We start from the raw sequence: 13,862 nt of genomic DNA, 5'->3' as shown, positions 1-13,862 counted from the left end.
TCGATATACTGCCGGGAAAACAACTGTCTGTCCATCAGCAAGATGCCCGATCAGCGGCAATTAATTTCTCTTTCGAGTACCGATGGAAAACAACTCGATGGAAAGAAAAATAATTGTCCGTTAGACGCGGCTCTCGCAGAATGGCCAAACCGCACCCTTGTGCATCAGTCATCGCTTTCAGCAACCACTTGACCGTGGCCCCGTCCCTAGGATTTGATATTTCGTTAATCATTTGCACCCATTTAGCAGGAGCAATAAATAAAACACTCTTGCCCCACAGTTTTTTTTGCGACGCACTAACGCACGCCCTCGTTTTAATCAATTTTTTCCCCTTCTTTTCGATCTTCTACAGGATGGTTGACAATGAAATTCTTGCCATCTTGCGCCAACGCTTTGAAGATTGCGTGATGTATGAGCAACCGGACCATGTCCGAAAGTGCAAATCCTTCCTGGAAACGTACGAAAAGGCGGCCGAAAACTGGTTCATTAAGTGTAAGTAACGTCCCTTATGCATTACACACGAGCGTTTGAATCTATTAACCCTTAACCCTTCGCTAACAGATGGTGACCTCGGTGGTTATGCCAATGCCAAAACGGCGTACATGAAGCAGAAGCACCGTATGATCTGGGAAAGACGTCATGGACCGGTTGGCTCTGGTATGAAAACCAATGAAGACGGCGAAGCGGTCGAGCATTAAGCGCAGATGGTACCATGGACTGCGTTAATAAGGGACTGCCCAAGGCGTAGCTCGCAGCGGTAGCACGTAGTGGAAACTCTGACTTTATGTCGCGCATGCAATGTTGAATTGGAGTGTAAATATATAAGAGCCGGAACCGGAAATACATGATAACCCAAAATTGTAAACCGCTCCTCTTCAAATGAATTGGTGGTGTTTTTACTAATTTTTGTAATGTGCCAAAGAACCAATACGAATCTTGCATTCATCTTATAGCAGTATGGCAGCCCGATCGTTAGACGAGCTTCAGCAAAATTCTTGCCGATAAGATGCTGCAATTAAAAATGCGTGCCGAATGTGAGTATTCAAATATTCCACGGAACAAAAATATTTTTCAATAGTTAATAACGAAAGTTTTCAAGCAAAGTTCTAGAATTCTTGCACAATTGTGGGTGGCTGCTTCTAATACGATTTGATCAAATTTGGTCCTTTTTTGGGGGGCTCTATACAGCTCCAAACCTTAAAATCCATTCTAGGACAATATGGGTATCGTTAGCTAGGTTTTTGGGGATTTTTCTATAAATTGATTGGTTACATTTTAAGCTCAGTTTATTTTATTATTGCACCCTCTGCTTCCCGCCATCCCTCCCTAAACCTTGATCTTAAATCAATTGTTCATTACAGATGTTTACCGGTAATTCCGAAAGCAAGACAAAAAGAGTGGTTGAGAAAAAAGAGACAGAGAGAGAGAGAGAGAGAGAGAGAGAGAGAGAGAGAGAGAGAGAGAGAGACAGAGAGACAGAGAGACACAGAGAGACAGAGTCGGATGGGGCGGGCGTTATCGAGATGGGGATGATCACACTTGTTTTAAGTGTATTTTCAGGATAAAATCGGAAGATAAAATCACTCTGGTTCATAATTCAAATGGAAGACTTTCATAATGCTCGAAGAATGATCATTAGAGCTAATCTAATGGAAAGCGGTGCTGGTGATATTAGAAAATACAGCGGGATCAATAAAATTGAGCTTTTAACACATGATACCGGACCCTTCGTGGCCGGGGACATTTCCAAACATGGGGGATTATAGTAAGTTAACTGTGGAGTAACTGTCGTTTAAGATCTTAAATCACAATATCTTTCTTAATGTATTGTTCTTCTAGGCATCTTCTACTATCCCCACGCTCTTAAGCTAATGCTGATAGACGCGGTTGTACGTCTAGATTCTGCAAATGATATCGTGCTAGGAAAACGACGAGAAGGGCCCAATGATAATTTATATCAAACCGTTAATATATTCGTATGAAATCGGGCAAATCAGCTAGTTAAACCAAGGGCTTCCATAAAGTAACTTTGGAAACCAGCACGTGGTTGCGCATCAATACAGAACATAGCGTTAGAATGGTTCGCTTCAAATGCACTTTTATCTATAATTATTTGTTTCCCTTTTACGTTTTCACATGCTATAACTTTATTTATCTTTTTACATGTAACGGATTCAGTCACAGATACAACAAAAAATATTTACTTTTCCAGTTAGAATGTTGTGTACTAATAGGTCGATGAGCGATCAATTCCAGATCCAACAAATGTATTCCTATATCAATATCGATCAGCTTGATCTGATGCGTGTATACAACGGATATAGCGAGACATTGCGGCACAAAATAAAACACATCCGCAACGTTACTGCCCCTCTTTCCTAAAACTCTTTTGCGAGTGCAGAGTGAATTCTTTGGGACCGAATCACTCTGTCTCGCACAACTCGTTACGTCATCACGTGGCGCCTCCATCGCCGTGAGAGCGTTGTCGATTAACAGTTCGGTACGCAAAAAGATTGGCGCTGACGATACAATCGAGGCACAAACAAGACACGAAAACATTTCACTTTCTGTGAATTACCGTGTCGTGACGTCGTCGTCGTCGTCTTGGTCGTCTTCGTCATTACACGATAAGCAGGGTGGAGAGTAAAAAATATGATAAAGGAATTTCCTAGAAGGTCTCCCCTCCCCCCCCTTATCCTGGCTGGTGTGTGCGATCGAGTAAGGAGTAGTGCACACCGTGACCAGTGGTAGTGGATGGGCCAAAAATAGTCCTAGGAGCATCAGAACGCGAGAGAGAGCGTACGAAAATAGCGATCTTGTTCGCGATCGTTCGCGATCGTGTGCGAAAAATCGAGATAAAGATTTCGAGTTGCCGGTGGGCCACCGGTGACCGGGGCCAAGGTGGTTGTGGTTTCTCGTGATAAATACCCTCGAACGAACCCGGACTCGGACGTGTCAGTCAGTAAAGAGAATAGCAAGTGCACAGAATAGTCAGAACAGAACAATAGCAATCACAATCTGAAGTGAACAAACATGGATGAAGCATATCGTGTACAAGAGTGTCCGGAACTCGGTCGGTACGGAGTGGCCGCACGTGATCTCAAGGCTGGCGATCGGTTGTTCAGTGAGCTGCCGTTTGTCGTGGGACCCAAACTGGATAGTCCACCGCTGTGTTTGGAGTGTTGCTGTCCGGTCGATGGTGGTGAAGGTGGTCCCCGGTGTCCACGGTGCGGTTGGCCCTTGTGTGAGGATTGTGCGGCCGAGACCGCTCCATTGCCCTACCATGGGGCCGAATGTGCCGTGTTTGCCGAGAAGCGTGTACGGTTCCAGAGCGTCGAGGATTCGACGGCCGGTTGTGTGCAGCTCGATTGCATCACCCCGTTACGGATGCTGCTGGCTAAGGAAGCGAATCCGGAGCGCTGGGAACGAGAGATAGTCCCGATGGAGTACCATGATGAGAAGCGCCGGGAGGGAGCCAATTGGAAGGTTGACGATCATAACATTGTGAGCTTCCTGCGGAACGCTTGCGGTCTAGCGGATCGTTTCTCGGTCGATCTGATCCAGCAGGTGATCGGTGTGCTGGATGTGAATGCGTTCGAAGGGCGCACCTGTAATGGTTACAGTGTCCGGGGACTTTACCCTCAGCTCGCCATTATGGCACACAGCTGCGTTCCGAACGTTGTGCACTCCATCCATCCGAGTGAAGCATTCAGGTAAGCACACTCTGGGCGAGTCCAACATCGATTACATCGATCGCTAAGATCGCGATCGACTCGCGTCTCTAGACGGCGGCAAGGATGGGGATCCTTGGTTAAAAATAGAGTTTTCCACCGCTTTTGGGGATGGGGAGTCGGCCGTCGGATGGCCGAACGAATCTGATCGTAAAGACGCCGCGTCTGCGTGGTAATGAGGCGAACATGAGGCTTGTTATCCGGTTGATGAGCTTCGACCAGAGATACACTTACGACTTTGCTGTACGTATGTGTTTCCGACCGATTGGTACGGATTGGTCGTAACCATATGTTTTTCATCAACGCAACGAAAGAGGTGCGGAACGCATGATCAGCCGGTGGTTCGAATGGAAGGAATCTAAAAACATCCCTAAACACGAACATTTCTCACGGCCCGTTGAACCCAATTACAGTCAATGTAATGGTATCCACTAACAGCAGGTCCATTCATTTTAGATTGTTCTTTTACAAAGCTAATTGACGCTACTTGCTATAGGAAGGACTTATTATAAAACGTCCAGTCACAAAATTCGAAATAGGCTCTCAAGTAATCAAATGGCACCTTTTAACTTCTTGTGCTCCTGTGTATTATAAAACATGGTGCGAAATATTCATAAATATTCAAAATATCTTTTATTTTACTGAATTGTGTATAGTAACAATGATCCGTGATTGATAAGATAAACAAAATAACCTTGGAGTTTTTTGCTTTAAAAAATAGTGTCTCTTGGTTTGGGAAACAAAAACATTTCCAAAGCAAGATAAATACATTCATGTTCTAATTTTTGCCTAAGCTGGAAGCTCATCTTTATCTTTATTCCGGATTCATCAATCACCCTAGCCCAGTTTGCCTCAACAGCATTTTAACAGAAAACTTTGTGTATTTTTATTTAAAACTGTTCTAGTATCAATAATCAAATATTTCATAAAATGATGATATAAAAAACATCAGTACGGTAAAAATCACAAACGACTTTAAGCCACTAAAAAGCTTAAAAAGAAAGCAGTAAATCGCAGTTATTGATAAATAGGTAAAATAAATCCTAATAATTGAACTCAGCTAACATACTAAGTTTTTTTTATCATGATAAAGGATTCAAAACACTATTAAAAATTAAATTCGCAATAGAGTAGAATAGACAATAGATCAATAGGCAATAGAAAATCTTCTATTGCCCAACTGCATTCATTTTGCCAATGAGAGCACACGAAAGCTCATCTATGTCTATGTTGGATCCATTTCATTTCCATTGATAATCGTTCTTGAAACTAGTTTTTGTGGATGTGTGGAGATGTGATATAAAACATCCATCAATGAGCTTCTAATAGGCACATGTTCTTATTTTATCTTATTTGATTACTATCATTAGAAAACGAACTGTTTAATAAAGCAGCTTAAAAAATTACTAATGCCTTTGCCAACGATTTATTCCATTCCTCACAGATTGGAGGCACGTGTTGCGGTGGATGTGGCCGAGGGCGAAAAGCTATACACGACCTACACCTACACGCTTACAGGGACGGTCGCACGGCAGGCGATTCTGAAGGCGAGCAAGTTCTTCACCTGCATGTGTCCACGGTGCGTCGATCCATCCGAACTGGGAACTCACTTTAGTTCGCTGCTCTGCAACAAATGTGTCGGTGGCATCATAATTTCCTCTGACCCACTAGGTAGGTTCCAGGACCCAAAGTCCCTGAAGCGTAATTCCAACGAAGCCTAATTCGCATTTTAATGGTTATTCCTCTTCCCGCTGTAGATGAAAATGCCGAGTGGAAATGTGGCGATTGTGGTTTCAAGACGAGTGGTGCTGTAGTACAGAAGGCCATCCTAACGATGCACAACGAACTGGATGAGCTGGCCTGCCTGGAGTATGACGCTGGCCGATTGGAGGCTTACGAGCGTCTGTATAAAAAATTCCGCAGCGTGCTACATCCACGGCACTTCATCAATACCTCGATACGGCACAGCTTGATCGAGCTGTACGGACGGATTCCCGGGTATGAGATGGCGGAACTACCCGATGTGCTGCTCGAGCGTAAGGTCGATCTGTGTCGCGATGTGTTGCGGGTGCTAGATGTAGTGGAACCTGGCCTGTCTCGCTCGAGGGCAATGGTACTGTACGAGTTGCACGCCCCGCTCATTATGCTAGCCCAGTCAGCCTTCGGACGAGGCGAGGAAAAACGAGATGGCAAAACGCTCAAGCAACAACTAGAGGAAGCAGCAACAATACTGGAGGAATGTGGTTCCATCTTGGAGTGGGAAGATCCTACCTCTCCCGAAGGAATACTCTCAAACGTAGCCAAACAGTCGCTGCTGCAGCTACGCCAGAGTATAGCTACGCTGGATTGAGAACGATATCGTAGATCGAGGGGAATCAATCGATATGTGATGTACCTTTTTAATGTTGTAATGCTGTGTTGACCTTACTTGTGATTATGACTCCCGTCGTAACGCCTATTTAGTGTGACTAGAGGTTGGCCGTTGTACGGTCAATGTTTCCCTGTATTCCTTGTTCCTGGTGTTTCTCTTTTGATCACTGAGCAGTCAAACGAATTGCAAGTCCGTACCATGCACTGTATTTAATTATATCAATAAAGTTTATGATGTATCCTCAAAAACCCTCAATACATCGCATTGTGTTGATTTTAATGCAGAAATGTTTTATTCGTGAGCGACCAACCCATGGTACGACCAAATAGTAACCAATGAGTAGTACTAAATAGGCAGCAGATCGCTGCCGAAGGCAATAATTATTAAGATTTAATTACCTTGTAGGTGTTGCTGTTTCCGAGTGTTCCTCATGCTCCCAACATCGTCCGGCTGATGGATACGGGTTCTTCTTTCACAAAGGCATAATATTCAAAACTTTTAGCAAAGTACTTCTTGTTCACTTTATGGCTTAACGTTCACAGATTGCGCACGACGCTGTCATCGTCGATGATCGTCGACAAAAGTCTATTCGGCAACCGGTGCCGGAGTGCCTGAAGTTTGAAAACAAACTTAGCATCATTCGAAGGCTGTATCCGCCGGCAGTGCCGGAGCGAATGGTAGTTACGGATATATATATGGCAGTCACTGTCGTAACATGTTTTCTGCTCTTCCATGCGTTCACACGCCTACGCGCTGACTAGACCGGAACCCGCGGTCGGTTTCGGGTGAAGGAATACTATGATCAAGCGTACGAGCCGCCCTGAATGCACAAGGGGCACCGGCTGTAGCCTAGCTGAAGAAGTAAACCGATTCCAGTACCTTCCGCAGATCGAAATCACCCTTATCGGGGCATTGCTGAAGGATACGGTTTAGCTTGCGCTTGGTGAGATCTATCACGGAGCCATCGTTACTAATCTCACTGTGAAAAAGAAGAAGAAGAAATCATTTAAAGGAGCTGCTGTGATGCAGAAAGTTATCGCGTGGCGTACTTTTCATCGTAGCTGTACTTTTGTACCAAGAATTTCGACAGATCCTCCAGTATGGGTTCGGAATGCAGAGCGACAAACTGTTCCCGACAGATCTGCGGGGAAAAGAGAGATTATTAATAACTCAGAGATCGGAAGAAGGTAAAGGTAATGGTTCTTCATCGCACCTTATTCATTATAGGCACCGTACAGGCATGCGTCCAGTAGCAGTCGTGCACCGAGATGAACGTCAACCCGGCCCGTTCACAGTATAGCGAGGTTAGCATCATATGACTCGAGTCCAGCGAGTGCACAAAGTTGGGCGGGAAAGCATTCTTTTGCTTCATGATGTTGGGCTTTTCGAACGAATCCATCGCAAAGTGTTCGGGTAGCTGACTACTACCCTTCGCACTGGTAATCGATCGATCGCCTCGATTGTAGGGCTGTACGACGGGCAGTCCGAGTGGTGTGACCCACTCAACATTCTGCGCACAGACGGCCGATATGAGACGGGCACAATCGGTGAACCAATCCTGAATCTCTTTGGCGGACGTGAACATTTCGCTCAGTGCGTCGAACGTTTTGACCGTGAGGTAGCTGGAGGCAGGCCACACCCAATCCTTCGGAAACTCATCGATGTACTCTAGCTGGCGAGCGATCTGCTTCCGTGCGCCGTATCGCGTCACACCGTACACGGTCGTCATGACCGTTTGCTTGATCACTTTGCGCTTGATGTAACCCTCCAGGATACCGGCCACCTTCACATTATTCCGTGCATCCCGGACACGGTTTTCCTCCACTAATGCTGCCACCGCACTGTACACATCCTGCGGTACATCGGCAGGCGCTAGATTCACGCTAATCGCACCGGCCGTATCGCGACCGAGTGCAGCATAGTGTTGCAGTCCATTGCACGAACCATCCTGATGAATAGGGAACCCACTTTCGAACTCTGGAACGGTGAGCAATGCATATGATTAGCGTCTGGGTCCTGGTAACGGAAGGAATGTACTTACTCTCCGGATCGGGACACCGATGTACCTTAGCGATCTCCATGCAACAGGAGAGCGTCTGCCATGGTTCATCCGATTTGCTCCACCACATCCGGCCCGTCAATGGCCGATCGGCCGAATCGAGAATATCGTCCATAATCTCATCGGCATACCGCAACCGCTCGTCGACCGATTCACGCTTCTTGAGTCCCGTCAGATTAATGCAATGTAGCTTCAGCCACCGGAACCCATCCGGACCGAGGGGCTTTTTCTGGTGAAACACCAGCAGACAGCGTGCCAGATCGTGACCGAGATGGTTGAGATGCGGTGGAATCGGATACACACGTCCCCGGAAGTCAATGTTCTGTGGTAACCAGAACACTTTATCACGATAGTGGCTAGCGAGGGACAGACGATACAGTGCGTCGCACCAGAGACTGTACATGTCACCCTGCTTCCGTCGGTGGTAGAGCCGCTGCCGGAGCAGATTGTACTTCTCGTACCCACTCATCTCACTCTTTGGTGTCGTGTCCTGAATCGGTGGCAGAGCGGAAGGTGGCTCGGGCACATCAAGCTTCGCATTGCCGCCCGCATTAAACACGTCGATGATGACGTCCAGAATGGGACCATTCACTACCCACGGTATGCTGGCCAGCTGATTGAGTGCATCGAGCGTCGGGTACATATCCTGAGGGTCAGCTTCGTTAATACGCTCCGTCTGGAGGTGTGCTTGCTGCGGCAACCGAATCAGTTCCGATTCCGCCAGTAGGTAACCACCGTTCCGTGGTGTACTCCAGGGTTGCGGAGGACACAGCATCGGTACGAGATTGATGTCAAACTTGAGCGTATCGGGTTGCGATTTGCGGTACAGTTTCATCAGCACCGGATGTGGTTTGATTTGTTCCTTCGCCATCTTGGCCTCGTAGCGGAAGAGCGTGTAGAAGGCGGGTACCAGTTTCACCTTACGATTGTTTCGGCTCGTCGCATTAACGTTGATCTTCAGATCACACTTCAGGATGTTGTACAGGAACTTACCAACACCGAGGACGGCCGCTTTGGGCCAAGCCAAACTCTCGATGTCCATGCTGGGACCCGAGTGGCGCGTTTCGTGCACCGCCCGTTGCCACAGCTGACGCGGGTTATCACTGGAGTTACCGGTGGCCAGAGTGTCCACATACTGGCCATAAATATCACATGTTTTACCAACCACCCCGTTCATCCGCTTCTGCTCCACGTGAAAGCGTGATTCCACTTTGCGACCCAGCTCACGGTGCAGATGCGGCATCACGAAGCTGAACGTATCGGAACCTTCGAGCAACATGTGCACCTCATCGAGCATGATCTCCGTGAACTGGGACACCGAGAGGGCTTTCAGGTAGGGAAAGAGATTAATCGTGCGGGACGATTTCGTTTCCGTAATCGCCTTCAACGTGTTGAAATCCCGATGGAACGCCATGGTAATCTGCTTCGCCCATACCTTCTTCAGTTCGTCCAGATCTTTGCGCTGCAAAACAGAAAAGGATCAATTGAACTGCAAACCACTTCGCCCGACAGAGAGTAACACTCTGCGTGATTCGTTATGCTTACGAATTGTAACACTTGTTCCGTCGGTTCCGGAAATTTCTCAATGCTCTTCACTGCCAGATGACCCTTTAGCTCTAGCTCAACCTGCTGCTGCATCATCTCTTGCAGCTGCTCGCGGGTAAATCCAGCTTTTGAATTCATAATCTCCGCACCGGGAACCGGTTCGCTGTTCGCTGGTGACTTTTCCGGTTTCGTACCGATCGGAAGCACGTGCTTGTTCAGCGCGTCAACCAGATGATTGTTGTACGTAAGTAGCGGTGGTCGATAGGCGGGCTCAAAGGAGGGCTCCAGGGAACGCAACAATGCCAGCACAACATCTCGCTGATCGTGCGTGAACTTACTCCGGTCCAAAATATCGTTCATCGTGAACCCGTGCCCGGTAGCTTCCTGCAGATAGGCATGCGCTTGCTTCAAGACCTCGTCCGTTCGTTCGAGCCGCCCCAGACACTCCAACACACCGGCATAGGTTTGTGCCGTTGGCGTTATGCGATCTTCACGCAACACGCGCATAATGTCGCGCACGCGACTGAAGCTACCCTTGGCCGCAAACGCGTGTATCAGCTGGTTATAGATCGTGACATCGAACTCGCGCCGTTTACGCTTGTGCCGATAGTTGAGCGTCGTGGCGTACGCTCGGTTCACCATGCCGGTTGTGATGCAGATGTCGAGGTACGCATTCAGCGTCATCTGAAAGCTACGATGTCGCGCCAAGCTTTCCAGCTCGGACGTTTTGTAGTACTTGGAAGCGAATTTTTTGTTCTTCTCTAACACCGTCGTTCCGGCACTGTGGCCCGCTTTGCCGTGTTTCGTTGATTTACCGCGGCTTGCTGTGAGCGTAAGATCTGGCACTTCAAACGCCAGTTCGGTTTCCTCCGCAATGGCTGGCTCGGTTTCGTGTAATGGTTCTTCTTCGAGTGCCGGATCAATGCCCTCCTCATGGGCCGCTTCCAGACGCAGCGCTCGTTTTTGGTGGATCTCCTTCAGCACATGCACACTCTCCAGAATCTCGGTCAGCGTGTCGGGCGAGATGTCCGTCTCCTTCATCCCGGCTCCAATATAGATGACTGGAGTTTCCTCAAAGTTCCAACTGGAGATGTCAACTGCCGAAGGTACTGCCGTGGAACTGGCCGCCGGATTTCCTCCATTGACCGCCGATGCTAGCCTGTGCGAGCAGCAATCAAGTGCAATCTGGTCATGGATGAAATTGGACAGCTTTTTGGACTTTAGGTTTTGTACCGTGGCCTTCATTTCCTTCGTTTCACCATCTTTCACTGAAATGAGTAGAATTGAAAGTCGTTTATCGGGTTAGGTTATGAACCGGCTTCATTTCACAGACCAACGAACGTCCTCTTACCAGCAAGAAGTTCGGTGAATTTGTTGGCTTTTTTCCGTTTACTTTTCTTGCCACTGATCGTGGACGCGATTTCGGCCGATGGTGTCGTCGAGTGCACCCGCTTGATATTGACCGCTCCATGATCTACAAAGGTAAAATAAGGCTCATGCATCGATCGAAGTTCTTTTGCGTGGTATCATTAACCGATCGTGGTTTGTTTGGCGCAGTATCTCGCCGCTTTGTTTGTATTACGTAAGCCGGCCGGTTTTTGTTTGGCTCGTCTGCGGTGGTGAAGCTTACGATATTTGCTTCTTAAATTTGCCAAAAGGCATGTTAATTTTCAGTCTTCAGGCAGGGCACTGGTATTATAAGCCGCACCCGTACTTACCAGCAACTAGCAACAGTCCGCGATTACGTAAATCGGACACGCGGATTTTGTGTGAGAGAAACTTGTTCTTACTTTGTGAAAAACTCCTCAAGCTGAGCATACGGTACATGTTCACTTAATCCCAATACCCAGCACACGCGGTGCGTCCGAAAAAGCGGATTGTAGAATTTTTGTGCGTTGTAGATTTTAACTTTTCCCGCACCGAAATTGCGCGATTCCATGAAACCACGCGGGGCGAGCGCATATTTTGACAGATCGTACTAAGTAAACAATAAGCTGGGGCTCCACGAACCGCAAACTTCGTGCAAACTACAACCCTGGAAGCTGGATTTTTTCGAGCAGTTTTTTGTGCCACCAGATTTGTTGTGCTCGAAAAATGGGCTTATGAGCGATTGACTCGAAAATTTGAACGGCGGTTTCTTGGCGCTCGTTTCGTGGAAATTCGGTGAGGTACGGTATGTTATGGTTTTCTCGTCCTCCAGGATTTTACAGTTTTCTCGTTTTTCACAACCCACCCCCTCGGATCACTCGGCCATAATAGCTAAAGCACAGACGGATCACCAAACAGGAATCGGAATACTACCGACACTACCGCCGATAAATCGAGAAAAGTTCTTCATAAAATGTCGATCACTTTTCTCCATAGTGATCATTTTTAATCTTTACCGGATATAGCCCAAATCAATAGGAATTAAGTGTTCTTCTTCTAAGCATTACACAAACGATCGGTCCCATTGTTCTCTAGGTCACTATTGGTATCGCGCCGTGCGTTTCCGTAGCGTTTTTGTTGATTCCAAATTTTTGTTGACGGATGTTTCAGCACTGCTATTAATCTGCTGATATATCTTTACCTTTGAATTCATGCAACCAACCGTTTGATATCTTCTCTTCTTTCTTCATCGAATATCAGATACGAATGATCTGGATCTACTTCTCTTAGTATATGATCAGTTATTATTTGTATGTTTTCGAAGTCTCGAAGTCACGCAGCCGCTCCAAGTCCAAGAACGGCTCGAAATCGCCCGAAAAGTCACGCTCGCGCTCCCGTTCCATGTAAGTTCTCCTCTATTCTTGTAGAATTCAAAGAAAATTGATATTTCCAATTCCTAATTTATATGTGCATATTTTTTTCCTTCCCAGCAAGTCCCGTGACAACAGCAAATCGAAATCACGATCCCACTCGCCGAAACGCGATCGCGATGAGTCGCGTTCTCGCTTTCGATCCCGCGGCCGTTCCCAGTCGCAGGACAAATCAAACGATAAATCGCGATCGGCATCTCCCAAAAATAACGATCACTCTCCAGAGCGTAATGAAAGTATGGAAGATTAAATACGTTCGATTATCTTTTATAGTAGTGCTGACAGTGAAGAAAAAGAATCGGGATGTCCACATTCACTACTTCTTTTTGAGCTGGTGCATCTTTCATTACCTTATCAATCTTCTCACTTCTACTGTCACATTTCCTGCAGACAATAAATACAATTGAATAGAAATTTCTTTTCTGATAACGTTTGCATTTAAAAAAAGAAACAAACTTTGAATGGTGATAAGAAAAAACTAAGACTGATAATTGACATCTGTAAACTGCATTTGTAAGGTAATTTTATCACCTTTCACACAAAATTATGATTGCACCATTCCGAGCACCTTTCCGGTAGTTAGCTGGATTTTTCGACATGAAAGTCGAAAATTATTTTGCACACTTGTTGTTTAGATATTTTTGTGCTTTTTCTTCTCCGTTTTCGCCAAAAAGTTTTTGCAATAGATGCTACGATTTAGGTTTGCACAGATTTTTTCGATGGGATGCAGATGGTGGACGTTGGACGGGTTCATCGACATGGCTACCATATCGATATTAACAACTACATTTGTTAATTTGTTTGCAATGGAATATCCTGGCCGGCTGGTGGTCACACGATCCTACCTCGATGCAGAAGGTGCTGCTACCCCGCGAAATACAGCAAAAGTGGGAAACGACTCTTTTTATGAAGTATTGAATGGTTCTTAAAAGAACCGATGACATAAACTACAGACGATATATAAAATATATAAAAAATTCACTTAATCTATACTTTGAAACCCACCACCAAGTATTTCTAAATCCACCACCCACCAATAGAAATTCCAACATCAACAATAAATAATAAAATAATTATAAAAAACAGGAGGATATATGACACATGATAATAAATATTAAGTAACAAAAATTTTAATATTGTAATTAGAGATTCTTAATTTTTAAGTAATGGTATTTCCAGAAAGTGGTCCAAATAAGGGAAAGTGGCCATTTCATAAAAACCCGCACAGTGGGCACCGTCCTCGGCCGTTCGTCACCCAGTTTCCTGTATCAAAAGAAAATAAAACAAAATTATGAACTTTTTGTACGAATGAACTACACATATAATTACCCAGAATAATGGCAAGGCCTCGATTATCT

At 46.0% G+C, this 13,862-nt stretch overlaps 3 protein-coding genes across 6 annotated transcripts in view; 2 read left to right on the top strand and 1 right to left on the bottom strand.

Moving 5' to 3' along the window:
• Window positions 1–865, top strand: part of LOC125948733 (NADH dehydrogenase [ubiquinone] 1 beta subcomplex subunit 10) — a 6,528-nt gene extending 5,663 nt beyond the window's left edge. For all 4 annotated transcript variants that reach the window (XM_049675074.1, XM_049675075.1, XM_049675073.1 and 1 more), the window contains exons 4-5: window positions 353–492; window positions 562–865. In XM_049675074.1, the coding sequence (XP_049531031.1) occupies window positions 353–492; window positions 562–698 (277 nt within the window). In that variant the 3' untranslated portion in view covers window positions 699–865. The remainder of the gene's footprint in view (window positions 1–352; window positions 493–561) is intronic.
• A 1,825-nt stretch (window positions 866–2,690) lies between these two features.
• LOC125948701 (SET domain-containing protein SmydA-8) lies at window positions 2,691–6,089 on the top strand. The gene is made up of 3 exons (XM_049675014.1): window positions 2,691–3,713; window positions 5,176–5,402; window positions 5,489–6,089. The coding sequence occupies exons 1-3, from the start codon at window positions 3,034–3,036 to the stop codon at window positions 6,079–6,081; spliced, it is 1,500 nt and encodes a 499-aa protein (XP_049530971.1). The 5' UTR covers window positions 2,691–3,033; the 3' UTR covers window positions 6,082–6,089.
• Window positions 6,090–6,205: 116 nt separating this feature from the next.
• LOC125948685 (DNA-directed RNA polymerase, mitochondrial) lies at window positions 6,206–11,663 on the bottom strand. Its single transcript, XM_049674983.1, has 8 exons — window positions 11,425–11,663; window positions 11,058–11,180; window positions 9,707–10,974; window positions 8,144–9,623; window positions 7,316–8,079; window positions 7,152–7,243; window positions 6,501–7,081; window positions 6,206–6,305 (listed from the first exon to the last, which is right to left on the bottom strand). Exons 1-7 carry the CDS (start codon window positions 11,531–11,533, stop codon window positions 6,952–6,954), a joined length of 3,966 nt encoding a protein of 1,321 aa, XP_049530940.1. The 5' UTR covers window positions 11,534–11,663; the 3' UTR covers window positions 6,206–6,305; window positions 6,501–6,951.
• Window positions 11,664–13,862: the final 2,199 nt, after the last annotated feature.

The sequence above is a fragment of the Anopheles darlingi genome, chromosome 2 (assembly GCF_943734745.1).
Source record: "Anopheles darlingi chromosome 2, idAnoDarlMG_H_01, whole genome shotgun sequence".
In the NCBI taxonomy this organism is placed as follows: Eukaryota; Metazoa; Arthropoda; class Insecta; order Diptera; family Culicidae; genus Anopheles; species Anopheles darlingi.
Note: the sequence above shows the minus strand (reverse complement) of the source record. Positions and strands in the feature narration are given on the sequence as shown.

Bases quoted from the DNA above. Each gene is read 5' to 3' on its own strand.
- LOC125948701 (XM_049675014.1), top strand. From the start codon at position 3,034: ATGGATGAAGCATATCGTGTACAAGAGTGTCCGGAACTCGGTCGGTAC. The intron at 3,714-5,175 runs GTAAGCACACTC...CATTCCTCACAG, and splicing joins CATCCGAGTGAAGCATTCAG to ATTGGAGGCACGTGTTGCGG. The intron at 5,403-5,488 runs GTAGGTTCCAGG...TTCCCGCTGTAG, and splicing joins AATTTCCTCTGACCCACTAG to ATGAAAATGCCGAGTGGAAA.
- LOC125948685 (XM_049674983.1), bottom strand. From the start codon at position 11,533: ATGTACCGTATGCTCAGCTTGAGGAGTTTTTCACAAAGTAAGAACAAG. The intron at 11,181-11,424 runs GTAAGTACGGGT...TTACCTTTGTAG, and splicing joins CGGACTGTTGCTAGTTGCTG to ATCATGGAGCGGTCAATATC. The intron at 7,082-7,151 runs GTACGCCACGCG...TCTTTTTCACAG, and splicing joins AAGTACAGCTACGATGAAAA to TGAGATTAGTAACGATGGCT.